Here is a 27,140-nt window from a genome sequence, read left to right on the forward strand (position 1 = left end):
ATGACTAGCCCCGGCATGAGTCAGATCTTCGCAGTTTAAGCACCCGAGAATGACATCGGCTGCAACCGAATTTTGAACTCCAACAAAAAGTGCCGATCCTATGTACCCGGTCACAGATGCTTAAATACGTGGGCGTGACGATGGGACTATGTGCTGCCAGAGAGAGGTTCTCTCATAATCGATTGTCATCTCCGGCTTTCAAACGCCCAGCAACATGGTCACCCGCCTCGAGGCTTGCCAAGCCCTTCACTACGGCTGCGCCTTGAGTCTCTTCTGCCTGTTGTCTGTCTCGGCGTGCTTTCGACGAAGCAGCAAAGCCAAGGCGGAGACTTGTACGCCAGCACCGGTGCGCCACCAGTCAACACCACTCACATTTTTACTTCTGAGTATTATCACAACGTATCTTGGTGAAGTCATAATCGCCGGATTCGAGGGCAATGCTCTCGGCAGTCAAACACCGGACGCCGTTCATCTCGTTCTCTCTTTGATTGCCTGGTCCAGCGTTTGGATTGCGTCAAATCACTCCCGATATCTCCTTTGGGGAGCCTCAGTCATCACTTTCCTTTTCGAAATCCCGTTGCTCGTTCTTGCCGCTCTGAATGGGTTCTCAACGCCTTGGACAGTCGCCAACTTTTGCGCCCAAGCGGCCAGACTTTCAGCGATTTTGCTTTTGGTGCTCGCGGACTTCAGCCGGCAGTTTGCGACACGACAGCAGCCTGATGCGGAGGAAAGCCAACCTTTTCTTCGTGCGCAGTCCGAGACTGGCGAGAACGGATATGGCAGTGTGCCGTTCCATGACGACACCGACACTGAGGTTGCCAGTCAGGACACCCCTGGCAATTGCAGTGACGATAGCGACGATGACGACGAAGATGATGCAGCCAGCGTCAAGCGACGACGAGCGAAACGTCTTCAAGAGGCTGGCGGCTGGCTTGGCTATCTCAAAGACTTTTCCATCTTCATCCCCTACATAATGCCCAAGAAGGATCGCAAGGTTCAATTTTCCATTTTCCTTTGTTTCGCCTGTCTCGCTGGTCAAAGAGCGCTCAACATCTTGATCCCGGCCCAACTCGGCGTCGTCACCAACTTGATACTTGACAAGCAGGAACCTTATGGTGCCCTATTCGTGTGGCTACTTCTCGTGCTCATTAACGACGACGCGGGGTTGGGTCTGGTTAGAGACCTCGCCAAGATCCCAATCAAGCAGTACTCATATCGGCAGCTCACCAATGCAGCTTTCAACCACGTCATGAGTCTCTCTATGGAGTTTCACTCCGAGAGAGATTCTGCAGAGGTCATGAAGACCATCGAGCAGGGAGAGTCGTTAGCCAACCTCCTTGAGACCGCACTTCTCGACATCCTGCCCACGGTCTTGGACCTCTTTCTCGCCGTCTGGATGCTGTACACCAAGTTCAACGTCTATGTCGCCCTCACCATGCTCATAGCTACAGGAGCCTTTATGTCGATGGAGGTCTACACTTCGAGCGTCAACATCGAAAACCGCCGCGTGTCGAGCAAGGCCGAGAGGGAAGAAGCGCGGGCACTGCACCAGGCCGTCCAGGGCTGGCAGACCGTCAGCTATTTCAACATGTTCAGCTTCGAGAGCCGGCGCTTCGGGCGGGCCGTGGACTTCCAGCTTGATGCTAGTCGCAAGTATGCCGTCCGCGATGCCTTTGTCCAGGCGCTGCTCGAGTTGACAGTACCGATCACGTTCTTCACCATCTCCAGTCTGATCCTGTACGAGATCTCCACCGGGCGAGCTACCCCTGGCGACTTTGTGTTCTTCATCCAGTACTGGGAGAGTCTCATCTGGCCGATGAAGTTCCTCGCTCACAATTACCGATATCTGATGACGGATCTGGTCGATGCAGAGAGGCTGCTCGGCCTGCTGCAGACCAAGTCGACAATCGTCGAAAAGGAGGACGCCATGGAACTGCCCAACGTCAAGGGCCACGTCGCATTCGAGAACGTCGGGTTCTCCTACGACCCCAGGAGGCCGACGGTGCGGGACCTGAGCGTCTCCGCCGCCCCGGGGCAGACCATCGCCCTGGTCGGCGAGACGGGCGCCGGCAAGTCCTCGACCATGAAGCTCCTGCTCCGCTTCTACGACGTCACGTCCGGGCGCATCGCCATCGACGGGCACGACATCCGCGACGTGACGCTCAGCTCGCTGCGGGATGCACTCGGGGTCGTCCCGCAGGACCCGCTGCTCTTCAACGCCACCGTCATGGAGAACCTGCGGTACGCGCGGCCGGCCGCGACGGACGCGGAGATCTTCGAGGCGTGCCGCGCCGCCGCCATCCACGACCGGATCCTCACGTTCGCGGACGGGTACGAGAGCCGCGTCGGCGAGCAGGGCGTCAAGCTGTCGGGCGGCGAGATCCAGCGCCTCGCGATCGCGAGGGTGTTCCTCAAGGACCCTAAGGTCATCATCCTGGACGAGGCGACCAGCGCGGTCGACACGATGACCGAGGCTAGCATCCAGGGGGCTTTGGACAAGTTGAGGAATGGGAGGACGACGTTCGTCATTGCGCATAGGCTTTCGACGGTCGTGCACGCGGACGAGATTGTTGTCCTGCATAACGGCGAGGTGGCCGAGCGCGGAACGCATCAGGAACTAATTGCGCTGGGAGGAAGGTATAACGACTTATGGACGAGACAGGTTGGAGGCGCAACGGTAGAGAAAATGTTGGAGTAGACAGTTTCATTGCACTGTGCTTTTAATATAGATTTCTATTTCCCATCGGAACTCATTTTAGGGGATGATGTCTGAGAAGTACGAGAAGGCAGCTTCAAGACTTTGGGCATCAGTGTAGTTTCCGGTTGTTCGTCCTCATAATGATTCCTCGGGACCACGGAAGCACGGAGATCATTCAGCAAAACACCTGATCATTTCTGAACCAAGAGCTCAGCATCCCGGCGCCCAGAGCACTCTATACGCCATGTCCTCCCAGCCACCTCGGGCCTCGGCACAAACACGACCTCGACATCTTCATCAGGCTGCTCCACAGCCTCAGCCTGCGAAGACTTCGCAGTCGATGGAACAACCCACTCTCCCGCAGCCGGCCGAACATCGAAGCGAAGCAGCAGCAGCGCCGCCAGGAGCAGGATCTCACTCGTGGCGAAGTGTCGGCCAGGACACAGCGTCGTGCCACCCCCAAAACCCCGGAACGCAACGGGGTTCGGCCGCGGCTGACCCTGCTGCTTGAGGAAGCGCCCGTGGCGAAAGTCGTCCACGTCCGGGCCCCACACGTCGGGGTTACTGTGCTGCGCCCGGGCCGACATCATCACCAGCCCGCCCTTGCGGAGGCGGTACCTGTCGTCCAGCGAGCAGTCCTCGCGGACGACGCGGACCGAGTTGGCCATGCCGTGGTGGCGGAAGACCTCGTGGTAGGTGGAGAGGAGGGTCGGGCACGAGGCCAAGACGAGGCTGAGGTCGAGGACCGACTCCGCGGTCCCGTTCTCGTCGCCGGCCCGCACCGCCTGGCTGACTTCCCGCCTGCATTCCTCCAGGGCGTCCGGGTCGCTGAAGATGCGGTAGATCACCCAGAAGGCGGAGGGGATTGTGTTGGCGACGTTGTTGAAGACGGTGCCCACCAGGAGGCGCGGTATGTCGTCTTCTGGTATCTCCTGGCTGATGCAGTGCTCTATGAACTCTTGGATGTAGGCGGAGCCTTGCTTGTAGCTGCCTTCGGTGTAGTATTTCGTGAATGCCTTAACCATACGCTCCCGGGCTTCCATGGCTGGCCCGAAGAAGATGCTTTGTGGCAGGATGTCCAGCATGATGTACATCAGCGATGGGTGAAATTTGCTGCAAAAAGTTTAGAGAATAGGTAAAAAACATTATTTTGAACTGCGAGACTTACGACCAGGCATCGAGGCTACGGCTGTCTCTCATCGGGTTAGACGGCCCATATATCGCCTCTGTTGTCGCGCGCATGACCAGTCTGCTGATCCAATCGTACATACTGAGGGTCGTGGGCGAAGATAAGTGCTTTAGTGCCTTGTCAAAGACCTCAAACGCATCGTTATTCAGAGCGTCCAATGGCGGCCCGTTGCTCATGGTGGGGTGGGTGGCCTTGACCATTCCGCTCATGAAGCCTTTTTCGGTCACCATGTCACTTTCCATGATGGCGAGGGCTTCCTTGCTTGCACCCATGGCCACCTTGGCAGCTTTCACTTGTATCGGTGCGGATATCAGTGTGCGCCACTGGCGCTGCACCACGGGGATGAGATCCAACGAGTTGATCACGTAAAGGCGGACCCCGGGTAACCTGAGGGTGTAGATGGGCAGATTTCGGTGTTGCTCCCGCATGTGCACGTAAAAGTCCTTACTCCATTCGACCACTGTTTCACTGTTAGTGAATGAGGTCACTCATTTCTGATTACCACTCCTTCGTGAACGAGGAATCGGTGAAGGGAGCAAAAGCCCTCAAGTCCGCAACACCACTTCGTAGCAAATTGGGCCTCAGGGCCCCATCCAACATAACCACTGATACTCGAGCCGATTGAGTAAGGCATCCCCGTCCCCCAGAGACTTACTGCCTAGTATGGGGCTGACGAATGGAATAGAGGTAGAGACCATGGGAGGCTCATCTTTGCCATGCGTGAGGTGCAGAAGACTCCAGAGAAACACGCAGACTGCCACAACTCCGCACAAGGCCGTCGCAAACGCTGAGCTGAGGTTAATTGGTGCCATATCGACGCTTGTATGTTGGCCACAAGAAAATAAAAAGTAAGAAGTGTAGCTACCGGCAAAGGCCGGGGACGTCTTGAGGTGCTGGGCCTGTTTTCAATCATCACAAGTTGGTTGGTTGATGTCTCATCCTGCATGACTAACCATGGCCTTTGGTCCGTTGGTTGCTAGCGCCGGTTTTGGAGAGAGAAATATGCGATTAGCCGGGGTTTGCAGAATAGCAGTCAGGTGTACAAAAGACAAAGTACATATGTAGACTTTTTCAATGCAATAGTCTTCTAGCTCGTTGATGTCGCCATATTAGAACTCAACCGAAACCAAAGGACTCAGAACATGTCATTTTGGGTCTGCTTACATAAGGGAGGATAAGTATATTCCCTTTGTTGCCGTCAAATTGGGGGCTTCGGGACTACTTTTATATCTGGCGAAAGAAATAGAGGAGGAGGGGCCGTTTGGATCTCGCGTCCCCATGCCATCTCCACTGCTTCAACGCGAAGGTCAAACTTGATGCGCTGTCAATGCGTTGTTGTGCCAAACCTGGAAGACTACACGCGCTCCTGAACCCTGATCAACAATCGGCCACCGACCGGGCTCGCACTGAACTGGTCAAACATCTCCATGCCTTCCGCTGTCATCAACGGGTCCACTTCCGCGTCGAACCGGAGAAAGAATGCGGCGACAAGCTTGCTGAGCTCCATCCTGGCGATACTACAGCACTGTTAGCCTCCTGCCAAAGTTCATCCGCTCACAGTGCAGGTGGGCACTTACTTGATACCGATGCAAGAACGCTGCCCGACGGAGAACGCGTTGAAGGCCGCCTTGCGCAGGTCCTCGCCGTTGGGATCCAGCCATCTCTCCGGGACGAATGCCTCCGGTTCCAGAAATGCCGCTTCGTTGCGGTGGACCGTGTAGTTCTGCACTCCAACCACAGTCTGACATTGAGGTTAGCCCCAGAGCTTGAATCACACGTGCATTGTGAGAACACTGACTCCCTTGCGCACCCTCACTCCAGCCACAAGCGCATCCTGGACAGCAACACGCGGCAGGGTAGCGATGATGGTCGGATACCTCCTGAGCGTCTCACTGATGACGGCTTGGAGGTACGGCAGTCTAGCACACTCAGTGGCGCCCGGCACGCCAACCCCGGGATCCGGAAACGCCCCGAGCAGCTCGGCCCTCAGGCGGCGCTGCACAGCGGGCCGCGTCAGGACGGCCCAGAGCACGTAGACAAAGGTGTTGGCGGTGGTGCCGCTGCCCCCAAACATGCCCCCCATGCACTCCTCTGCGAGCTCCGAGTCGGTCAGCGGGCGGCCCAGGGCGGAGTCCTCGCCGGCGAGGGCGTTGGTCAGGAACGATGTCTTTGTGCCGCGCACGCGGCAGCTCCTGATGACGTCGACGGCGAAGGCCTTCCACCTCTGCACGGCCCGGAAGTAGCCGCCGATGTAGCCCGGCACATAGGGCCCGAGCCGCTCGAGCGGCGGGAAGAGCTCCTTGTAGATGAAGGTCGGCCTCCAGGAGCGCATGGCGGCCATTATCCAGTGCGGGTGGCCCTCCCTCACGGACTCGGGGTCTTCGTCGAACATGAGGTGGTAGATGGTGTCGAACCCGAGCCAGTGTGCCCAGGGCAGGACATCGACTGGCTGGGGCGCCTTGGCCAGCTGGTCAAGCAGGGCCTGGATCTTGCTGGACATGTTCGGCTCAAACTCCAGGACGCTCGCCTGGGAGAAGCCGCTGCAACAGCTTCTGCCGCTGCCTGTGTGCCTTGTTGTCGCGGAAGCTCAGCAGGTGGTTCTCGTGGAATATGCGCTTGGCGAAGTAGAAGCGTTCTTCCTTGGCGAACGCGCTCGAGCTGTAGATTTCCTTGACGGCAGCGGGCTCCGAGAAGGATAGTTCATTGGGTGCCACGCGGACTACTGGTCCATATCGCACATGAGCTTCGTGAATCCGGTGCGCTTTCCGGCCTTGAAGGTTGCCGAGCAGTTTCCAAAGGATAGAGAACTTCGCCAGCGACGGTCCTGGGTAATTCCGCAATGGATGAAAGAACACATTGCACAGCAGTTGAGCTGTCAAGTATGCCACGAAAACAAACACACCCCACAAGAAGGCTGGTAGTGCCTGTCTCAACGCTACCAAATCCATATTGGTGGTGATAGGAGGACTCATGAGCAAGTAATGGATATTAGTTTGACTGTCGGGAATAGAGACTCACACGCCCGGTAATGCATGTTTTTATTTAGATATCTACCGTATTTGTTACCCCTCATAGCGATGCGGCTTATCCGGGCCTGGCTCATTATTTCCGGGCCTGTCCTATTGCTAACCCCAGATCCGTCGCTCTACTCCAACCTTGCACAAGGGCAGCATCCGACAGCTTCCACAGTCCACTCCGGCAATGGACTAAAACATGACCGCAGTGTTCGCTGCCACCCTTGGCTGTCCAGATCCAAGTCTTGATTTAGGCTTTGGCATCTGCAGCCGCGCGTTGATGTTCTGTCGGATCTTGTCCCGGAGTCCATCATTCTGCTTCTTGCGTTTATCAAACTCTTCCTTCTTGCGGGTATGTTCGTCGCCGGTCAGTCTCAACAGCTCAGCCTCAGCAGCCCTCCTCCAGTTGGCTGAGCGAACCTCGACGTCTTCAAGCATATTGCTGAGTCCATTCACAATCCCTGCCGTTGAGAGTGAGCAGGAAATCGCAAATTCATTCGGCTCAGAGCTTGCTTACCTTCACCTTCGGCTGGTTTGCCTTTTCGTCGCGCTCCCTTGCGAATAGAAGAGATCCAACCAGGTTTTGCTGTGCCGCTAAATGCGGCGCTGGGGCGCTCTGCCAGTAATTCTTCCAGTTCGTGCTCAATCTGGTCGATTTCCTCAACCCACTGGATCATGTGGAAGGGATCCATGTCCTCTGCCGCCGTCGTGTCGACGAGGGAGCTCTGAAATTTGTTAAAGATATCGAGGGCTTCGATGGTCGGATCGCCTAGCACGGCATCACAGACGAGACCGTCTAGGACGTAAAACCTCTTGCGGATGCAGCCTCCCCGGATCCCCAGTGTCGTCTCGACGTAACCTGAAAGCTTCACCAGCTCGTTGTTTGCGAGCAAGACGTATCCCTCCCCCTCGGGCAGCGGCTTTATCCGCCACTTGCGGAGTTTCGCATAGGTCAAAGAGATCGCATCAATATCTGAACCACTGTCCAGGGCAGCGAAGGCTGGCTCGGCGCCCAGGGAGCAGCCAAGCTTCTGAGTCGGCAAGTTCATGTGCATGAACATCCAGACCTTTCTGAGCCGGTCAATCTTGTCACCCATCACTGATATAGTCTTCCTGACCATAAGGTGGGCGAGGCTGACGAGAGCCTCAGTCTTCCGCAGGAACTGGTTGCCGAGCACCAAAGGCGCGGCCAGTTGCTTTACCACAGCAAAGGAGCACACCCACTCCCTTCTCGGACAGTTCTTGGACAGAGCTTCTGGAATTGAAACAGTTAATCTCGTCGTGCCGACTGATTCAAAGGGTTGGTTCTTGGCGTTGACGAAGTGATGTTTGGAAGGCGGGCGCTCGATCGTTGCACCAATGTCCAGCGCGTAGTCCTCGCAGATGGCGTTACCAGTGATTCCAGTGTCGGGCAGCGCATGGGCCGGCCTGCCGTTGATTTCTAAGGGCAGAAACCTCCTTTCACGCGCCCTATACGAAGTATTCAGTGGCGATCGCGCCTCGGCAGGGAGTCTCTGGTCCTGGGCCGTGACAAACTCTTCCAACTGCATAACCTTAAGCTCATCCTTCTTCCTGTTGATACGGTCCTTGAGTGTCTCTGCCTCGAGACGCGCTTGTTGGATCCGCGCTTGTTGGGTCCGCGCCCGCATCTCCTCGGGCGTTACCTGGTTTGATCGTTGCGAATATACATAAACCCCCTTGACTCCAGCGAGTAGCTGCTCCTGACTGATCGGGCGAGTTTCGGACCGACTAAATATGATATTTTCGGACGAATCCTCCTCCATTACCGTCTGATTGCTGACTTGTCGGTTGTCGCTGCGTCGGGATGGGCGAGTATGTTGTTGAGGAGCGCGCTGCGCTGCCGCCAGGATGCGGATCGAAATTGGGTCATTTTCAAGTTCAGAAAGACCTCTTAGCTCGTTTTCCAAAGCCGCCAGCGTTTCTTCCTTCCCATGATCGTTCCTTAGGCTGCGCTCAATACTTGACCAAATATAGTCGAGTCGGTCGCCAACAGGGACCGAAGTGGTTGGTCTCTGCAATCCCTTTCTCCCGGGTGTGTTAGACGGCTCTAGGCCAGGCGCACCAGTCTCAACTAGATTCGATCCCACAGAAGGCAGTTGTACATCTCCGTCGGGGTGGCGGACTTGATCTTGCTTCGGATAGCGGCGTCTGCGGAAGTTGTGCGGTCAGTCCTAGCTCAGGGGCAAGGAATTGGTGGAATCAGTTTCCTACGCACAGCATTTCAGCCCCCGTAGTCCCCGCCAAATTGGCCATGTTGAGTTGTTCTAGCAGGGTGAACTGCTCGGGTGAACCAGGGGCATCTGCTACGTTCCTGACATCGATGAAATATTCGCTCAAGACTGTTAATGCAACTCTTTCAAGAGAATGGGCTCGAGGTTGAGCGGCGAAGCGACAGCGCGAAAATGTCCGCGCTTCTGTTCTGGGAGGTTGTCAATTTTGAGGGGTAAGAGCTGATCAGACCTAAAAGTCTGACTGCGAGGCAGGCTGATTTGAGGCCTGCATGCATGCACTGCCACCTGACGGGAGGTAGGGCCGGGCACAAGTGCAATTCTGCGCACTTGCGTGTCTGAATCTACTTGGCCCTGCGCCTCCGCCAGCTCTGGTATTATGCAGGTGCACAGCCAGGTTTTCGATCGGCAAGTGTGGTCACGCCTAGGTCGGCAACTCACCATGACGGAGCTCATGAGCTCGCATCCCCACGGCCGGCGAATTTCCACCGGATAGTAATCACGCAAGTCAAGTTTCGAGGTCGGGGAAATGCTAGAGTCTGTTGAAAGCGTGTCCTCTCCTCTGGCGTTGACCTGGGCGACGCGACAATATGAATTTCGATGCAGAGAAACAAGGCTCTCACTATGACTACGTATCTGGCTTCGGGTCGCTGGCCAGTTTCATGGCCAGTGATAGCGATCACAGCCCCTTCGTCTTCAGACGCTTCGATAAATTGGCGGCACGAGACCTGTTATACTACCAGAGTCAACTAGCCCAGATGCAAGCTGAGCAAGACGAGTTGGATGTCCACGACAGGATCGACATTAATAGCACTGAGGATGGAGGAGAAGAGCACCGCGACCGGATACGGGACTGCGTTCAAGACTGGAAATGTTTTGAGCAAGCCGCCTTACACTCGGCCTCCTTGGCTCAAAATCCCGCAGTTGGCACATCAAGTGAAGCATGGAAGAAAAGAATGGACCTCGCGATGAGGATACGCACGACGTTAAAGGACTACAGGGAAGCTCTCATCCAGGAATCAGCTTTCCTAGCCATGCCGACTCCATCGCCTCAGACAATGACAGCAATATCCCGTTATTTCCATGGGTCCGCAAAGTCTCCCAACGGAGGATTCGCAGCCTCCGCCCCTTACTCCATGCTCTCGGGAGCCAGCTCCTCCCTATACCCGCCCAATATAAGCTCAAGCATGGCGCAGATCCGTGCTTCAGACTACGTCTCCCTATCCAAGCAGTCAGAGCCAGATCTCCTCACATATCTACTGCGGACAAAGTTATCACGGCTTTTCAGAACGACGCCGCCGCCGCCGACACTCCCCCTATACCACAACGGGCGCCCGCAGCCTACCATCTCGCACCTCAGCCGGTCCACGATAAGGTACTTCTCGTACGAGCGAATACGGTTTGCAGCGCTATTTATAACCACCCTAGCGGCGGCTCTCCTACTCTTCACGCCCATTTTTACCTTTTATAATGTATCGGCATCGCGGCCGTCGCTGACGCTGGGCTTAATTGCGATGTTCACGATAATCTTTGCGGGGTCGCTGGCTGTGATAACGAATGCTAGCCGGTCGGAGATCTTTGCTGCATGTGCGGCGTATTCGGCTGTGCTTGTGGTGTTTATCAGTGGTGATTTTGCCTCTGGTGGTGGTGCGACGGATAGTTTGGTGGCATGAAATATCTCCTATACTACTGTCCGGTGGGTTGACACCAGCTTCAAAAGCCGGGATGAAGTGAATATATGGACCGGGCAAATTCAGAGTTCCAGCAGTGAGCGAGTTGTGACTCAATCAGACGATCGAAAAGCGAGACTGGGAGATTGTATCACTTTGGCTATTTGTTACGAAGTACTCGGATATTGAACCTGGATCAGTCATTCGTTCATAGGATCTTGTCACCAAAATGATCAGCGGCTTCCATTCCCAGTGTCAATGTGATGCCGCCTGCCCCCTGACCAATAGGTCGATATGCACAGGCAAATAAACATAAGTCCCGATCTGAGGAAGTTCGTAATTCCATACTCCCTTCTGTCGTGAAATTTCAAGACTTCTCTTTCTTTTCTTACCATCTCATCTACACACCACCAAATACATATATCGCCAACCACTCGCCTCCATGAGCACCTAAGTTTCTCACTATCTCTATTTGGACTATCTTTTTGCCCACTATCAGTAACAATCGTCCTCTCCACCACAGAGGTTCCTACCCCTCCATCAGATCCTCTGCTGGCCTAGCCTTGTCTGCAGTCTTGTCATCGGCCCTTAATTCTGCCCTGATGCCTCGTTCCTGGAGCCTCTTGACTGCGCCCCAGAAACAGCTGCTTCCGTCTGTGCTTGCTCCGTGGCTTCAACACTTCAAAGGTATCTTCCGTACAAGCAGCGTGACTTCAGTGAACCATGTTTGAGATGATAAGATTTATTCAAGTACGGGACCAGCCTCCAACTTGCAAAAGCTGTTGACGAACATGTCTTTCCCATGCAACACCACTCCAAGTACTTCCAATGTAAGAGATTACCGGCAAGGGACTCAAAGTCCTGCTATACTCCATAACCCATGTCTACTTCTTGGAGTCAAGCGAATCTGCGTGGGCTGCTGACTGAGGTTCCCAACCTCCACCTTCGCAGCAAAGATCTCTGCCCGGCTGCTCTCCCAACATGCACCTTTTCAACTCCTGTGCACACATCTGAAGAGAGCCGAATCTCCTCCGTGCCAAAAAGATGAGAACCAGTGTCGTCTCTGTATTGCGTCTTGATTAGAGATTATCGATCCATCAGGGTGTGAGATTGACAACATGGCAGGTTCGCCCGGCTCATACGAGCTTGCTCTCGACGCCGCTTTCGTAATTGGCTATACCGTGTCATGTATCATGTGCAGCCTCACCGCGCTAAGTCCTTAGCAGCCTTGTAGGTCCTAGGCGGTACCCGGCTGGCGAGCTAAGCAGTACCTTTCCCAACCTATCACATGACACCCATAGTGAGTCACCGCGGTTGCTGCTTCATGGATATTTGTTAGCCTTAGAGGCAAGCATCACAAGAGCCACACAAGAAAACAAGAATGCCGGTCCAAGGCGTCTTACATTTAGTTGCCCCCTAACAAGAGCGGTATGATGCACCCACCAGCGGCAGCACTAGAGGGATTTCACTTCCGGTTCGTCGATGGTTGCTGGCATTGTCGCCCCAGCTCTTGTTGGAATTCGGATGGTGTGAGAAGGTACGAAGACTTGGCGTTGTTCCTGGCTGGGCCAGAGGGAGCAAGCTGGCTCCCAAGACTTCGTCCTTGTGGGGCCTCGGTTGACCACCACTGAAGAGGGACTCTCTTCTGTTTCTGAGATTTGGAAGGCATTGTGCTTCTCTTGTTGTTTGTTTGTTGTTGTTGTTCTTCTTCTTCTTAAAGAAAGAAGTAGTAAGGTTTGAAAGTTTATGTGTAAGTTTGTGTGTGTGTGTGTGTGTGTGTGTGTGTGTGTGTGTGTAGAGGAAGAAGAAGGGAAAGGAAAGTTGGGTGGTGGGAGCCGGGGGGACCGGCATATTTATACTCTACTCGCAGTCAAGAGTATACACCCTGATGGCAACCTAACTGAAAGACGCGTTTATCTGTAGGCTAGTGCACAACCTATGTGTATTAGTTGTGTGGTGTGGACCGTGATAGAGAACCTGTATGTCCATTGTGTGATCAAGACATATCTATGCATTTCGAGAACCTTCTCGATACTCTAATATGGATTACCTCGCCAATTATTGTGCCGTCCTTCCAAGTCCTGCAAAGTGACACTGGGCTCGTTACTCAGACCCTGGTTGGTTACGAGACGCAGTCTCGGGCTCCGACTTTACCCCAGACCAGAGAGGATATCAAATATCTATCAGAAAGAGTTTGGCGTAGATTAGTGAGTGCGAGCAGGTAAAAGGTCCTTCAGCACTGTTTGAGTCATTCCAATTTTGCTGTCGAGCTTGAACATGCTTGGGAAATTGATCAGGTGCCAGTATAGGCAACGTCCCCGGACCCCGATTCCGACCACCCTCACCATCTACGAATACCACTATCATTGCCCTCAATTACCTACCATAATAATTTCAACATTGTAGTAGCATTAAATGAGTCTAATCATTTCAAGTTGTGCGCATGTCATCAGTATCATTACTGTCACCCTCTGTCGCCCAAAACCAGACAGAAATTCTTTCTCCAACCAGTCCACTGGGAGGATCATCTTGTGATAATTCCAGATCCAAGCGGAAGTCCGCCTCGGGAATCCGGAACGTCACAATTGACTCGTGACAAGCAGAAGGTCTCACAAAGTCCTCGCAGCTGCTGCACGCCTGCTTTAGATGCGAATTCAAATTTGGCAAGGACACTGATGCGTGACCAAACACGGTCTCGTGCCTCGGATTGCCATGGTCGGGATCCCAGGCCCCGTAGTGTTCTTGCCCCTCGCATAAATCAGGCGCGTTCGAGTGCTTTCTTCAAAGGTGCAGCATATGTTTGCGACACTGCCATAGACTCCTCGCTTGTTTTATATCCAGGGTGACTTCCCAATCCCGAAAGATTTGCCTCCTCTCCCTTTCACCTTTGATACTGAACACGAGAGCAAGGCCCAATAGAATCGCAATGTGCTGGGTATGTCCCGCAGTCTGCAGTCTGAAGGTTACTCTTAAAATCTCTTGGAAGTCGTTCTCATCAAACGGCCAGTTCAATTCGGGTCTTACGGGCTGTAAGACAGAGAAAAGAGCATCACAGGTTTGGAGAAAGAGACCTGCGAGTTGTTTGTGTCTCTCTGATGTATGGTCGCTGTAAATATACTCCTTGAAGACGGTGAAGACTGCTGAATCAGGTATGGATGACGTCCGAAGCAATAGATGTCGAATCCAAAAGAAATGCGGAAACGACTCAAATAAAGCATCGATAATCACACATGCATGAGGCTCTCGGTAGTCGGCCTTTCGAATGAGATCAGGCCTCCTTTTGCCGCTGCCGTAGGTGATCGCTAGGCCCAATATGCCGTAGACCAGATCATGAGGCTCTGAACTCTTCAACCCATTACTGGTGATTTCCGTCAGCCATCGCCACAGGTCGACATATTCTCCACCTTTCGCCCAATCTCTCATCATGTTCAAGATTGCTGCTTTGTCGTTATCGTCAACGTCCGGATCCAGCATATCAAGCGTTTCGTCCCATTTAAGCTCCAAATCCCCCACCACCGTGACGATTTGCTTCGCGCTCACAACCTCTTGCACCACCCAGATACGTTGCCAGTACTCGGCATCTCGAACAGCGGAGACAGCGTCCACCGTCTCTTTCGGGAAGTGTTCGATAAGGCGATCTTTTTTTGGGTTATCTTCCCTCGCACACAGCCTCGTGGGCAGCAATAAGATGCTGCGCTTGAAGGTCTGTCAATCCAAGCCAGGCCACGACCTGTGATGCATTGCGATATATCTCGGCCATTCGCGGGATCTGTTCCCCTAGTTCCTTGCTCCCATGGCTCTGATCAAGACAGATCCGATCCGTCCAAAACCAGCGGTCGAAGTATTTCCGCTTCCACGCGCTGTTCAGGAACTCCCAAAGGTTCTTGTGGACTTCAAATTCATCCCATTGGCTTGCCGAAGTGTCCTTGATGCGGATCTTTTGTTTAATCTGAGTCGGATCTCCCCAAATATAGGGCAGCGCATCGTATACCCTGGCGTTCTGTTCAGCGTGACAGATCGTGCACGCAATCTGCCCATCGATTTTCCTCCTTTCTAGCTTGATGAGCCGAATCGTGGACACGGAGGCAAGCTTTCGTATTTATACGGCGTAGGCTTCTTGTGTTTTGTGTAAGTTTGGTGTGAGGTGCCGGTGACGTAGAAACTTGATGCTTAATGTGTGTGTCAGAGTGTAGACACAGCAAGAAGAGAAAGTGGAAGCAAAAAGAATCGAATCATATTATGTCCATCCAGATGTTGGGCACCATGGTTTGTAGCACTTCAGCAGGCAGACTCAGCTGCAGCAAGCGCGTGGACCGGTCCACCAGCGGCTAGCCCCAGTACCAAAACACGTCACCACCCCCTCTTCCCCTCTTAATCACCTAATTTCTTTCAATGATTTCTTTATGAAACAATCATTCCTTCGTATCATAGTAAGCATGATAAATTACTTAAAAATTATATGGAGCAGTTAGACTGAGCAAAGCCAGTGTGTTACCTAACTAAGTACGTGGTACGTACCTAGGTAGTCTAAGAAAAGTTCATACACACCTACTCAATTCATACTTCTGCACTCTTCGGTTTTGTATGAGGGCCCACCAGAGCCTCCCCTCCTACTCTTCGGTTTATGCCAAGAAGCCAATCAATACCTCACCCTTGATGATGCTGTCCACTTCGCTTGAACGCAGCAAGCCCTTCGAGGCACAATGCAGCATCAGAAACACAATGCACCATCAGAGGCTCCATGCACCATTAGAAGATTAGTATGCCATTAGAAATTCCACATTGAATAAAGTGCTTACTCATTTATAAGCGTGTGTTGTTACGCAGTACGTCTTACGTGTAACATTAGAAATGCTTGCGGGGTAGATGGAAGCCCTTGGTAATCGGACTGCAAGGACTCACTCCCGAAGCGCGAACACAATGATCATAAAGAACAGCACATTTCGCGGGGGGTTGTCTCATCCGCCGATATTACTTTCCTGCTCGCCGACAATAGTTATCCATCATTGAAGACACAACCAAACCATCATTGAAATGACGACTGACAGCTCAACAGGGACGGTCTTGTCCCCGGCCGCACTGGCCCACGTTGTCCTACGGACCTCACAGTATGAGCCCATGGTCGCATTCTACAAGGCCTTCCTAGGAGCGCACGCGACCTACGAGAACGAATCTCTATCTTTCCTGACATACGACGATGAACATCATCGAGTAGCTATCCTGCACGTGCCCTCGGCCAAGCCAAGGGACCCGACGTCAGCCGGCATGGCCCATATGGCCTTCACATTTAACACTCTGAAGGACCTCCTGCTAGCCTACCGCCAGCGGAAGGCCCGGGGCATCGTGCCGATCTGGGCGGTCAACCATGGCCCCACGACGAGCATGTACTACCAAGACCCGTCAGTATAACTCTTTTCCTATCACGGTTCCCCGACCGATGCGTCTTGGAATATTCCTGGACACGTCGCTTTAGGCTCCGTAGCAGGTGGCTAACACATAATAGCGATGGCAACCAGATCGAGACGCAGGTGGACAATTTTGAGACGGTCGAGCAGGCAAACGCATCCATGAACACTCCGGAATTCGCTGAAAACCCTATCGGCGTCGACTATGATCCCGAAGACCTGATCAGAAGGATTGAGAATGGCGAGGATGAGGGATGCCTGAAGAAGAGACCCCGTATCGGGCCTCGAGGGCTAGAGGGAGTACCTGTGCCACCCAAGCCTGACGTTCGCAGGAGCTATGATCTTGTACAGGCGTAAGGAGACTGACTGGTAACGTGATGGAGGGATTCTTGCGAACTGTCATCATGCGAGCATTGCTGTATTTTGCGTCAAAAAGCATGGGGTATCTTTCATAACTGGATTGAGAGAATGGAAATCTTGGCATGGGCTCAAATTGAACAACTTTTGCGACTTGTGGAGGCAGAGCAGACTCGTTAAAAAAAAAACAATTCAGTACCGCTACAAAGTGATCATGCTTCACCCGATGCAAAACAATTACTGACCAATCCCAGGTACCAAGATCAGCATTCAAACCTACAGTGATGGAACCGGCCACTGATCAGATGCTCGAACTCTTTAGAATCCTGTGTACTCGAATGGCCAGGATTGATCTCGTCTATGTGTACCACACGAAGATCATCCTGGATGATGTGAGTAGGATCGTCTTCCATCCACAAGGCAGATCCTAGATAAAGATATGTGAAATTGCTCTCCATACTAATAGCCACAGTGGGTTGCAGCCAAATGAAATGAATCCACCCAAAATAAAACGTCATCTGCTCACGCCTCCACACAATGCCACGGCTGAGCTTCCACTCATTACATGGGCCTTCAGCCAGGACCGGTTTCACTCAACCGGCCCAGAGAAGCTCTCCGTCGCCCCATCGGCGTCACGTCTTATTTCTTGTCACCGCTCACTTCCTCGTTGGTCGCCACGCTCTCCTTATCCGCCTCCTTGTCGGCCGTTCTTTTCAACAGATGCGGCGGGCACTTGCCGCCTTTCGAGGGCCGAGGGAAATCATCAGGGACGCCGTCTACACTGCCCGAGGTGGCTACACGTGAACCGGCTTCATCAAGAATCTTTTAGTCAATTACTCCTCCGTATAGCGGGTGGTTAGACTGCTCACTCACCTATGGCGTTGATGACGCCCATTGCCATCTTATTGCCAACCTTCTTGGCCCCGTCAAGCTTTGGGGGCATCAATAGTAAGCAAGTCGATTGTCTGTATCAAATATTCACAAATATGGTCTACTTACCACTCCAGATCCAGTCATATTTGCAATGGGAAGCAGAAAAGTAGTCCGAAAGACGTAGAGCTGGAGATGGCACAAGATGTCTTTGGTGCTGACGTAGTGCGGGAGAGCGAGTTGGTTGGGGAGCGGAAAGAAGAACGTAAGCGGATGAAATAGAAGTGAAAGAATACTCTGAGAGCCGGTCCAATGGCTGAGCTTCTTGGCTGTTGCGGCACAGTTCCCAGGTGACTTTGCCCATCCTTCCCGTTCCATGCCAGGCCATCTTGGCGCCCAGCAACCTAATCGAGAATGATACCTAATCCAGCCTGGAGGATTTGATAGTCGACCACAGCCTGATGCTGATCATCTGACGCCTTGGGCCATCAAACTGCCTTGCCAACAATCATAATTCTCATATTGAGAAAACGGCTATTAGAACCGCTAAGAAAATCTCAATGGAAAGACGAATTATGGCAGCACTTGTTTCATCAAACTGGCGAAACAGGACGGCACTGGTAACATTAAAATCAGTCTCAAGATTCCATTTGCAGGATAGATTCGTTTTAGGAGTGCGGAGAACGATAACATTGAAGACAGAAATCCTGTCAATATCCATACAGTAGGGCACATCTAGAGCAGGTACAATTCCCAGCAGTAGACAAGTGACCCCCTTGTCACCCTTGGCTAACATTTTGTTGCTTCAGTATGAATAGTGCAATGACAAGTGCGGAGGTAATGTTACGTACAATAAGAGTGGCGATAATTATGATATTGATGTTGTCAAGTGAACGCGCATCCCCAACGGCTCAAGTCACCATCGGAGTGGACAGAATTCTTGCAGTGACTGGAACTACTCCTGTACTGTCACTGGTTCAATTTGTTTCGTCTCATCCTCCTGCCTTAAATCCGTCTTGTTGCCTACGTGTTATGTGCGAATCTAACCAGAGCCTCGATCACCTTGTCACAGTCGAGAAGTCGAGACTAAGCAACAATAGACTTCTTTCAGCAGTAAGCTATTACATCGCTGTAGTGGATATTATAGCACGTGGAAAGTGACGTTACACTCATCTTGTGAACATGACACAGGGCTCCCGTAAGCGTCCGTTTGGCTAACCACTGCTAGATGCGCTATGTGTATCTGACAGCTGTTGGTTCGAACTTAAGAGCCATAGTCCATGGCCTATGGCCTTTGCCTATCACCAAGATGAAGACGGACGGACGACTCATCGGTTCTGTTCTTAGGCCATATAACTCTGTCTGAACACAACAGCACACGACAAGGACTCCCACTTGACGCAGGGACCCGCCGATGGTTTGTGTGCTCTTCTGTCAAATATGCCTACTTGTTTGTGATTTTAAAATGCCTGAAGCTGATCTTAGTCTTCAATATAGAGGGAATCATGGATCAGCAGCCGAGACTCTGTCCTCTAAGCAGGGTGATTGGAAAATATTGAAGAACTGACACAATACAGACACCGTGGATGATTGACTTCAGAAGTAGAATCGAGAACATAGAGTGCCCAGGTGTTCTCCATTCAACGGCAGCCGAGCGTAAAGGTGCGGATGACCTTTATCCAGGCCCCTGCTTCCCGCGATATGAGGGGGCTCTGCCGACGGCTTCGGACACAGGTGGGGAGGGGACAAGCGGAGAGCAGCTGCGGAGGAACTCGACGGTCCAAATCTCAAGAAATCATTGGCCGACACCCTGGCAAAAAGGTACCTGGCTTAATTGATTCATTTTCTTAGTGACATGGTCGAAAGAATTCACTCAATAGGTCTTTATTGTCTCGTGTATCAGTCAAACTTACAAGTCGACCCCCCGTGGCGTTTGCCGTGGCATGATTCGAGCAAGCAGGTTTTGACAGCTGGCATTGTGTGGCTGGGATATTCGGGACCAACCAACAGCGATCGAGGCAGGGCAAGGGGACATGGGACTAAAATAGGACAGACGGGGATCATGTGGTCAGCGGCCTAATCCGAGCAGGATAAGAAGGGGGAGACTCCCTCCACTTTCCAGCAGGCTCATTTGCTTCGACCCTTCACGTTCTCCATTTCGTGTTCTCCTCCTCCGGTCAGCCATCATCAAGGACCCTGCGATCACGCTTAGACCTCTTTTGGCAGCAGCTCTTGGAATCACCAACTAGCGAACACATCTTGCCTACGCTACCACACAAAATGCCCGAGGTCAACGTTCCACAGCAGCAGCAGCCCATGGAGGCCCCCGCCGACTCCGCTGTCGTTACTCAGCAACCTGTGAGTCCCATGTCGATCGTCATTCCCGCTCTGCCATCCCATCCTCCCGAAACGTAGCTAAACGGGGTGTACTGTAGGGGGCACAGGAGCAGATGAACACAGAAGACATGAGCCTGCGTGGTGGTTGCGGCGAGACGATCGACTGCTGCGGCATTACCGAGAGCTGCGGCTGCTGCTAAACAGGCCGCCTGTTTCAGTTTGATGATTATACTGGTTGCCTAAGTGGACGGTGGGGATCAATACAGCGGAGGCGGCTGTGCACGACAGCTCTGAAGATGCTGGTTGAGACATGAGAATGGGCGAGTTGAGGCGGTCCCATCTTCGCCCATCTGAAGCTTTATAGATAGTCCAAAGTGTTTGTTGGATGCGGTAGATTGTTTTCAATGCGATGCCACCGGGCTCCGAATCTCTTAACCCATGATATGCGTGTGCTGCTTTACTTCGACCGAAAGTTTGATCGTCATTGCGTACCGCCTGGGCACAGAAGAACAGACCAAAGGCAGTGCGGATCGGCGGGAGTGGGAAGCCGGCCGAGCCAAGCTCAAACGGCCGTGCTTCGCAGGCTTGGCAGGGCTGCCAGAAAGCTTATCCCTCTTAGCGCAAAACATGACGTCAAGATGGAGAAGCCCCACACCTAGTCGAGCGAATAAAAAGGGGCCATGCATAGATCATTCCACTGTGCTATACTTGGAAAAGACGATGGCCCCGGGCTTGGAAAGCTCTAGACCGTGCCATCCAATCTCCACCCGGCATCTATCTAGGTACCTGCACGGAGTGATGTTCTGGCAGCTGGAAAAGACATAATACGATAGACACTCAGATGACAAGTATAGTTCTCTACTTTTGATTCTTCTTCACAGCACACATTTTCTGCAGCGCTCCGTCCAGGATGTAGCAATCTGCCCTGCAAAAGTCTCCAACACCAAACCCCCAACAGACCCGCGTCCAATGTTCATCTTGACCCAATCCAGCCCCTTCGCATCCCAAATCTAGGCGATCAACTTGCCCGGCGCATAAGCGTAGCGGGCAGCGGTAAAGACTACAGCTCCTGCCATCATGACAGCAGCACTGAAGGCGATGCCACTAGTGTACCCGTTGTAGTTGTTGATCAATGCTCCGGTAATAGGTGTGCCAGCAAGACCTGCGAAGCCCACGACAAAGGTGGACTGGCCAACATATGCACCGATCTGCGTGTACATGGTCAGCAGAGAAGACACCAAAGAACATACATGGGGGATTGCGCGTACCTGACTAGGATGCGGTGCACAGTGTGCCACGGTCGACATCATCAGAGCAATAATAACACCACTGGTGCCCCCGAAAAGCACCGAAAGCACAATCAGTCCCGCAGACGAAGTGATGGCCAGCCAGCAGAATAGCAATACGGCGGAGCTGTAACAGGCCAAGGTAGTGACGTTGAACTGGCCGGCGTGCTGGGCAAATGTACCACCCAGAACACGACCGGCGAATGAGCCCGCGTTGATGATTGCGAAAAGGTACGACGCGAGGGCAGACGACATGCCATGTGCCTCGGCGTACGTGGCGAGGTAAAAGTACGGCGTCCAGAACCCGAGGACCACCAAGAATAGGCCGGCGACTTGGAGAGAGTATGCGGGCTTCTTAAAGGCGTCAAGTATTATCAGGCTGCTCTTTCTCCTCATCCCGGGACGTGGACGGATCGCGGCCGCGGAGATGAGCAGGAGGGAGAGACTGATGAAGCCGCATGTGCGCTGCGCCCACGCGAACCCGACATTTGGGTTGTCGATGAGGTTCGTCAGTACGACTGGGTAGATGATGCCGCCTATGGGTGAGCCAGTTGACGCGTATGCCATAGCCATGGCTCGCTTCTTGAAGAAGTAGTGGCCGACGACGGCCAGTGCTGGCGCGAAGATCAGGCCACAAGAGAAGCCGAGGAGGATCCCCTGGCAGAGGAGGAACTGATAGAACTCGCTGCACAGACTCGTGAGCATCATGGCAACCACCAGAAGAAGTGAGAATGGCCAGATGACCGACTGCAAAGTTTTGAGTGTCAGTTCAGGTCCCAATTTGCAGCGAAGGTGTACTTCGGGTTGGATATACCATGGGTCCCCAGCGGTCCGTGATAGGTCCGCCGATGAGGGTAGCCGAGAACTGCGCGAAGGCCTGGATGGAGCCGATCCAAGCGATAGTTGACGGTGAGTAGCCCTTGAGGTACTCCTGCTGGTAGTACGTCTCGTATATCCTGAGACGGGAGCATGTAAGGTGTGAGTAATTCAATGTCTCATTGCTGATGTAGAGCCATTGCGAACGAAGATCTCAGATTCTGTACATACCCGAAAGAGTTGACAATCCCAAATGAGGCAAAGGATGTACACCAACACCCAAACACCACCATCCATGCCTTTGTGCCGCCGTCGGGAAAATCTGGCATGGCTGAAGTCTGTGGTATCTGCTCCGAACCGGCCTTCCTATTCTCCATATCGAGCCTCCCAGTCAGTTCCGGGGAACTTTGAATGGTCTCTGACGCTTGGGTAGACATTGTAATGATGCGTCGTGGACCAGTCTTTGTTTCCGTGCCTGGGATATCGTCGCGAGTTCACCAACGCGCAAAAGAGTTGGGGAGAGAACTTTGGTTCTGCACAAGTTTTGTTCTGAGAGAATTCAGGATTTGTCTCTCGCAGACATATTTATTGTCCATTGGAAATGTGTTGCCCGCGATCATCTCCGACTTACGCCGGCAGACGAACGAAATGAAAAGATAGCGCTGACAAGAGCTGTAGACATGCTGCTGCGCTTATCTGTTTTACCCATGTGGTGACTTCGTCCAAATACATCCTTCTGAGTACTATTGTAGCTGGTTCAACATGTCCTCTCGGCCCTTGCCGCGAGTTCACCCAAGGAATCATTTGTACTGGTGATCAGCATCCCTCCACGCTGGAAAACCAATAGTCACGGCCAAGTCAGTCCCTCGCAGGCTCAACTTGCAACTTTGTCATATACAGCAAATCGGAGATGAGAACAGAGTACCAGACGGCCGAGGAAGTGGACACATTTGGAAGTGACGGGACTGGAGGCGGTCGGCGATGATCGGATATGGTCGGTCATCATATGGCTCACGAGGCTTGCACCAATCAGGCATGATCGACCGTGGTTCCCCCAGTGCTCAGACGCACACGGCTATAAGCGATATGACCGTTTACTCCGTACTTGTGTGTATGCAGCCCAGTACTAGTCTATGTAGCCCATTGAATCGGGGTAAGATTGAACTGAGTGTGAATTTGGCGTTTTATTTGTTCGGTTTCGTCATGCACTTACTCATTATCCACACATGACATTCATGTCCGAGGTCCTGCACAACCAGAAACGCTCTTAGCGATACGGAGGGCATGTCGCCAAGCACCGATTCCAGTACCAGTCGGAACGGCCAGCCGCCGGCAACCAACTCATCTTCCGGTCCCGTTGATCACCATGGCCCCGGATCAACAGATTCAGCTGGCAATAATACAGCCGATCCCACCAAGCGCCGTCGGACAAGACGTCTACCGCTCAGTTGTGGAGAATGCAGGAAGAAGAAGGCAGGGACAGCTGAGTCTATCGTCAAGATAACCCATACTGCAATCATATTGACTACCCACTCAGTTGTCTTGTGACCGCCACCAGCCCTGTCAGAGATGCATGAGGTCTGGCCGGCCGGGCCAGTGCTCATTCGAAACAGGAAAGCCGGTCCCGGCGCCGAAAGGCGATAGTATCGCTCAGCAGACTGTCTCTCATCGAGATGATCCTCAGATTCAAGAACTCAGGGCCGAAATGTCTCAGCTGAGGGAAGTTCTATCCAAGATCGGGAATAACTGTATGAACACCCAGGACGACAGTCCTCTTGATTCCACTGCGGAGACCTTGCGCCACTTGGTTGGCTCTAGCCGGGGGCTACTGCCGAACAAGGAACCCAACGGTTCTCCTGGCGAAGTTCCCAGAGGGCAGGTCATAGCGCTCAAGGACAGATCGCCACGCGGTTACTACCGTCAACATACTCTGTTTCGATTCTTCGATGAAGTTAGATAATGTGCCCGTATCAACTTTCAGTACTGTTGTTTTCTTGCTAAACGATCTTGCAGATACCCCAGCTCTTTCCATTCATTAAAGAGACCACTGATGAGTGGCTGAAACCTCGTGGTATTACTCTGAGAAAAGAAAAGTCAGCCATTGCCGTTACTATTGCGCCAAATCCACAACATAATGCTCTTGAGGATCTCCTTCCTCCAAAGGAGCATACAGATGCCTTGATCTCGTTTTATATCGACCACGTCGAGAAAATACATCGCGTCGTACACATTCCTTCTTTCAAGAGGGAATATTCCTCGTGCTGGATACCGAATCAGCCCCGTCATCCTGCTATGACAGCTCTGATACTAGCCATGATCTCAATATCAACGCCCATCTCTACTGAAGACTCAACATCTAACTATCGGAGCATGCCACCGAAGTGGATTGCAGCTTGTGACGCGTGGTTGGCGCAACATGCCACGAAAGGCCGCAAACTTGTCTACTATCAAGTCGCATGTCTAGTCTACCTCGCAAAGCGGATAAATACGATACGGAAAAAGAGGTTCTGGATTGAGACTGGGTCTCTCGTCCAAAACGCAATGCTAGACGGGCTACATATGGAGGAGCCAAATTCGCCCGCCCACAGCCCCTACGTCAAAGAGACCAAGAGACGCATCTGGGCCGTGGTGCGAGAACTCGACCTCCAGAACTCTTTCGAGTATGAGCTTCCCACGCTCCTGCACAACCTCCAATGCAGCATTACTGACCCTGCCAATGTTGATGACGAGGAGATGGAAAATTCAACTCCAAGGCCCAAGACCTTGGACCACATGACAGACATATCCTACCAGGCTCTGAGTTCCCGCAGCTGGAAATTGCGGCTGGAGATATCTAAACGCTTGTTCAGCACCGGCACAGCGAAGGCGCTTCCCTACGACGAAGTCTTGCAGTATACCCACCGACTCACCCAAGCTCTTGACTCGCTTCCCCTCTGGTGCAAGAAGATCTCGATGGATGGGTCTGGTGCGGCAGACTCGCTCCTTATCTCTGCTTTACTACAATTTCAGCTCAAAGAGTGCATCCTAGCCATCCATCGACCGTACCTCCAGGGCGGTAATAGCCATTCCTCACTATCCGAGATGATTTGTTACCATGCAGCCCGAGACGTGCTTCTCATGAATCGAGAATTAGGCAAACATGGAATGCAAAATCTTCTGTTTTTCAGAGAAGATCTCTTGGTTGCTTCCCTCAGCCTCACTCGCCTCAGCTTGAACCAACCCAGAGGTGAGCATCTGCCTACTCCCCCTCAACCAATAACATCTCATAAAGCCTGATAGAGGCGAGATCTGAAATATTCTGACACTTGAGTCAGGCTCTACAGCTGTCATTACCGCAGACCTCGAGTCTACGATTGCCCTACTCCAGCAATGTTACCCCTTCGCAGAGGACAGGTACCTTCACTGTCTCCACGGAGAGCCATGGTGTCCGCTCACGATGAATGGGATTATCATGCTACTCAAGATTCAGCTGGGGCAAGAAACCCACCAAACTGCAAAGTCTGCTTGTGCACACATGTTTATTGATCTCTATTATAAACACTTCTCGAGACAAGCAACGTCTGATCCGAATCGAGGAAATAGACTCAGCGAAAAGAATGATATTTTCCAGACGAAGTCGGTAGACAGTGCAGAACATTCGCAATTACCCCAACAGATGGACGACTATACCAATGTGAGTGCATAATCAGCTGGGTCAGCTGTGCATGTCTAACTTTCGAAAAACAGTTTGACATGGACTGGACGAACATCGATATTGACTGGCAATCAGGGGCCGTGTGGGATATGGAATTGCCCTGGGGCTCACCGTGAATCCAGTCGAAATATTTTCTGGTGGGATCTCCAAAGAGAAGGTTGGCACACTACCCACGGAGTTACGCCTAATTTGGAACCAGTTGTGGCACCGTGGTACTTGGTGTGCCCCGGCTTGTCCAAGACATCCGTCACAACGAATACAAAGAAAGCTGACGTTGCCTTGCAAAAAAGAAGGAATCATGTGGGGCCCAGAGCTATTTTAGAGTACAAAAAACAATCACTTTTACATGCTCTTTGTTTCTATTTCCAGAGAGAGCTTTGTTAGGCTATTACGCTACTCTGTTGTATATGTACCTGACGTTGCCCTTCATTGGGGCTCCTACTGCACAACTCAATGACTAGACAATTTTACAACACTCTCGCTATCAAACATTTTAAATACAAGCACACAATATTGCGTCAACTTCATTACCAACACAATCATTCAAACTACAAACGTCAAAAACATGCAACCAGCAATTCGCTCAACCCTCCCCATCCTAATCAGTTTCCTCATTGCACCCATCCTCGCATTCACAAAAGAATGCCCGGTATGTTTCGACAACACTGTGCGTGGGTGTGACGGCATAGGGCCAGATACCCCTTATTATACGTGTTACACGACGCCCACGGACGTCCACATGGTAGCATCTTATACCTGTGACGGTGGGTGCAGGCTGGTGAACGGCAACCCACGCTGTAACAATGGTAAGCTTCGCGACGAAGTGGTCACCCTGCCTATGGATCCCAAGTGCCCCTGGGGGCTCAGGGGTGTGAACGGTAAGCAGCCGTCTCGGTTCAGGGCATAGGCAAGGGCCAGAGGATGATTTGGTTTTGTTCTTTTCTTCTTGGACATGCACTCTCAAGTGAGGCAGTGCCTCAAAGGTAGACCACAGCTATGAGATGCATCACCAAATTACGGAAGTCTTGAAATTTCGATTGCTGTTTTACCCGATGAGATACTGTACTCTGATGACCAGACCTGATCTATCGTCATGTTGGATGTTTCCAATGATGTGTCACTTTTGCCCCTGATAAGGGCGAGCAAGACCCAGGAACAAATCTTTACGCCCACCCACAGATTCAGCTTCTTGTAATTAGGCGATAATTCCATTATAATCCATTTTTATGTGTAAAAAGAATGAAGTTTAAAAGAAATATTCTTACATGATAAAGACCGCTCACCGATACATGAGCCTCTGCTTACTTTCTAAATTTTCCACAAATCGGATGGGATTCTGATCTTCTTGGTGGTCATGTTTTTCTGGTTCGCATTTGATAAACACCGCCGGCAGTTGGCCGACAACAAATCATTAATGGCGTCAGGTACAGTGGACGGAGGGTCAGTAACGTGGTTTTCGAGTCATTGATACACGTGTACGAATTACTAGCTCTGCAACCTTGTGGAAAGGGTGGAGATCCTCGGTCGGATAACTCCCGTGGTAGTTCATATTTAA

General features: G+C 52.3%; 10 protein-coding genes across 10 annotated transcripts; 5 read left to right on the top strand and 5 right to left on the bottom strand.

The window, feature by feature from the left end:
• Nucleotides 1-214: 214 nt before the first annotated feature.
• On the top strand, nucleotides 215-2,698 carry INS49_007165 (uncharacterized protein; the record flags this gene model as incomplete). The annotated part of the gene is made up of 2 exons (XM_043167930.1): nucleotides 215-332; nucleotides 624-2,698. The coding sequence occupies 2 exons, from the start codon at nucleotides 215-217 to the stop codon at nucleotides 2,696-2,698; spliced, it is 2,193 nt and encodes a 730-aa protein (XP_043029074.1).
• A 191-nt stretch (nucleotides 2,699-2,889) lies between these two features.
• On the bottom strand, nucleotides 2,890-4,699 carry INS49_007166 (uncharacterized protein; the record flags this gene model as incomplete). Its single annotated transcript, XM_043167931.1, has 3 exons — nucleotides 2,890-3,811; nucleotides 3,867-4,347; nucleotides 4,543-4,699. 3 exons carry the CDS (start codon nucleotides 4,697-4,699, stop codon nucleotides 2,890-2,892), a joined length of 1,560 nt encoding a protein of 519 aa, XP_043029075.1.
• A 542-nt stretch (nucleotides 4,700-5,241) lies between these two features.
• On the bottom strand, nucleotides 5,242-6,835 carry INS49_007167 (uncharacterized protein; the record flags this gene model as incomplete). The annotated part of the gene is made up of 4 exons (XM_043167932.1): nucleotides 5,242-5,404; nucleotides 5,465-5,628; nucleotides 5,686-6,379; nucleotides 6,435-6,835. The coding sequence occupies 4 exons, from the start codon at nucleotides 6,833-6,835 to the stop codon at nucleotides 5,242-5,244; spliced, it is 1,422 nt and encodes a 473-aa protein (XP_043029076.1).
• Nucleotides 6,836-7,093: 258 nt separating this feature from the next.
• On the bottom strand, nucleotides 7,094-9,175 carry INS49_007168 (uncharacterized protein; the record flags this gene model as incomplete). The annotated part of the gene is made up of 3 exons (XM_043167933.1): nucleotides 7,094-7,362; nucleotides 7,419-9,070; nucleotides 9,138-9,175. The coding sequence occupies 3 exons, from the start codon at nucleotides 9,173-9,175 to the stop codon at nucleotides 7,094-7,096; spliced, it is 1,959 nt and encodes a 652-aa protein (XP_043029077.1).
• A 565-nt stretch (nucleotides 9,176-9,740) lies between these two features.
• Nucleotides 9,741-10,823, top strand: INS49_007169 (uncharacterized protein; the record flags this gene model as incomplete). The annotated part of the gene is made up of 1 exon (XM_043167934.1): nucleotides 9,741-10,823. The coding sequence occupies one exon, from the start codon at nucleotides 9,741-9,743 to the stop codon at nucleotides 10,821-10,823; it is 1,083 nt and encodes a 360-aa protein (XP_043029078.1).
• Nucleotides 10,824-15,854: 5,031 nt separating this feature from the next.
• INS49_007170 (uncharacterized protein) lies at nucleotides 15,855-17,072 on the top strand (the record flags this gene model as incomplete). Its single annotated transcript, XM_043167935.1, has 4 exons — nucleotides 15,855-16,219; nucleotides 16,324-16,525; nucleotides 16,837-16,974; nucleotides 17,055-17,072. 4 exons carry the CDS (start codon nucleotides 15,855-15,857, stop codon nucleotides 17,070-17,072), a joined length of 723 nt encoding a protein of 240 aa, XP_043029079.1.
• A 149-nt stretch (nucleotides 17,073-17,221) lies between these two features.
• INS49_007171 (uncharacterized protein) lies at nucleotides 17,222-17,599 on the bottom strand (the record flags this gene model as incomplete). Its single annotated transcript, XM_043167936.1, has 3 exons — nucleotides 17,222-17,391; nucleotides 17,456-17,513; nucleotides 17,582-17,599. 3 exons carry the CDS (start codon nucleotides 17,597-17,599, stop codon nucleotides 17,222-17,224), a joined length of 246 nt encoding a protein of 81 aa, XP_043029080.1.
• A 2,133-nt stretch (nucleotides 17,600-19,732) lies between these two features.
• On the top strand, nucleotides 19,733-19,989 carry INS49_007172 (uncharacterized protein; the record flags this gene model as incomplete). Its single annotated transcript, XM_043167937.1, has 2 exons — nucleotides 19,733-19,810; nucleotides 19,888-19,989. The coding sequence occupies 2 exons, from the start codon at nucleotides 19,733-19,735 to the stop codon at nucleotides 19,987-19,989; spliced, it is 180 nt and encodes a 59-aa protein (XP_043029081.1).
• Nucleotides 19,990-20,799: 810 nt separating this feature from the next.
• Nucleotides 20,800-22,328, bottom strand: INS49_007173 (uncharacterized protein; the record flags this gene model as incomplete). Its single annotated transcript, XM_043167938.1, has 4 exons — nucleotides 20,800-20,997; nucleotides 21,058-21,822; nucleotides 21,890-22,031; nucleotides 22,123-22,328. The coding sequence occupies 4 exons, from the start codon at nucleotides 22,326-22,328 to the stop codon at nucleotides 20,800-20,802; spliced, it is 1,311 nt and encodes a 436-aa protein (XP_043029082.1).
• A 1,268-nt stretch (nucleotides 22,329-23,596) lies between these two features.
• INS49_007174 (uncharacterized protein) lies at nucleotides 23,597-25,701 on the top strand (the record flags this gene model as incomplete). Its single annotated transcript, XM_043167939.1, has 5 exons — nucleotides 23,597-23,842; nucleotides 23,905-25,117; nucleotides 25,206-25,284; nucleotides 25,474-25,564; nucleotides 25,618-25,701. 5 exons carry the CDS (start codon nucleotides 23,597-23,599, stop codon nucleotides 25,699-25,701), a joined length of 1,713 nt encoding a protein of 570 aa, XP_043029083.1.
• Between the last annotated feature and the right edge of the window lie 1,439 nt (nucleotides 25,702-27,140).

Source organism: Diaporthe citri (assembly GCF_014595645.1).
Source record: "Diaporthe citri strain NFHF-8-4 chromosome Unknown scaffold_2, whole genome shotgun sequence".
Classification (NCBI taxonomy): Eukaryota; Fungi; Ascomycota; class Sordariomycetes; order Diaporthales; family Diaporthaceae; genus Diaporthe; species Diaporthe citri.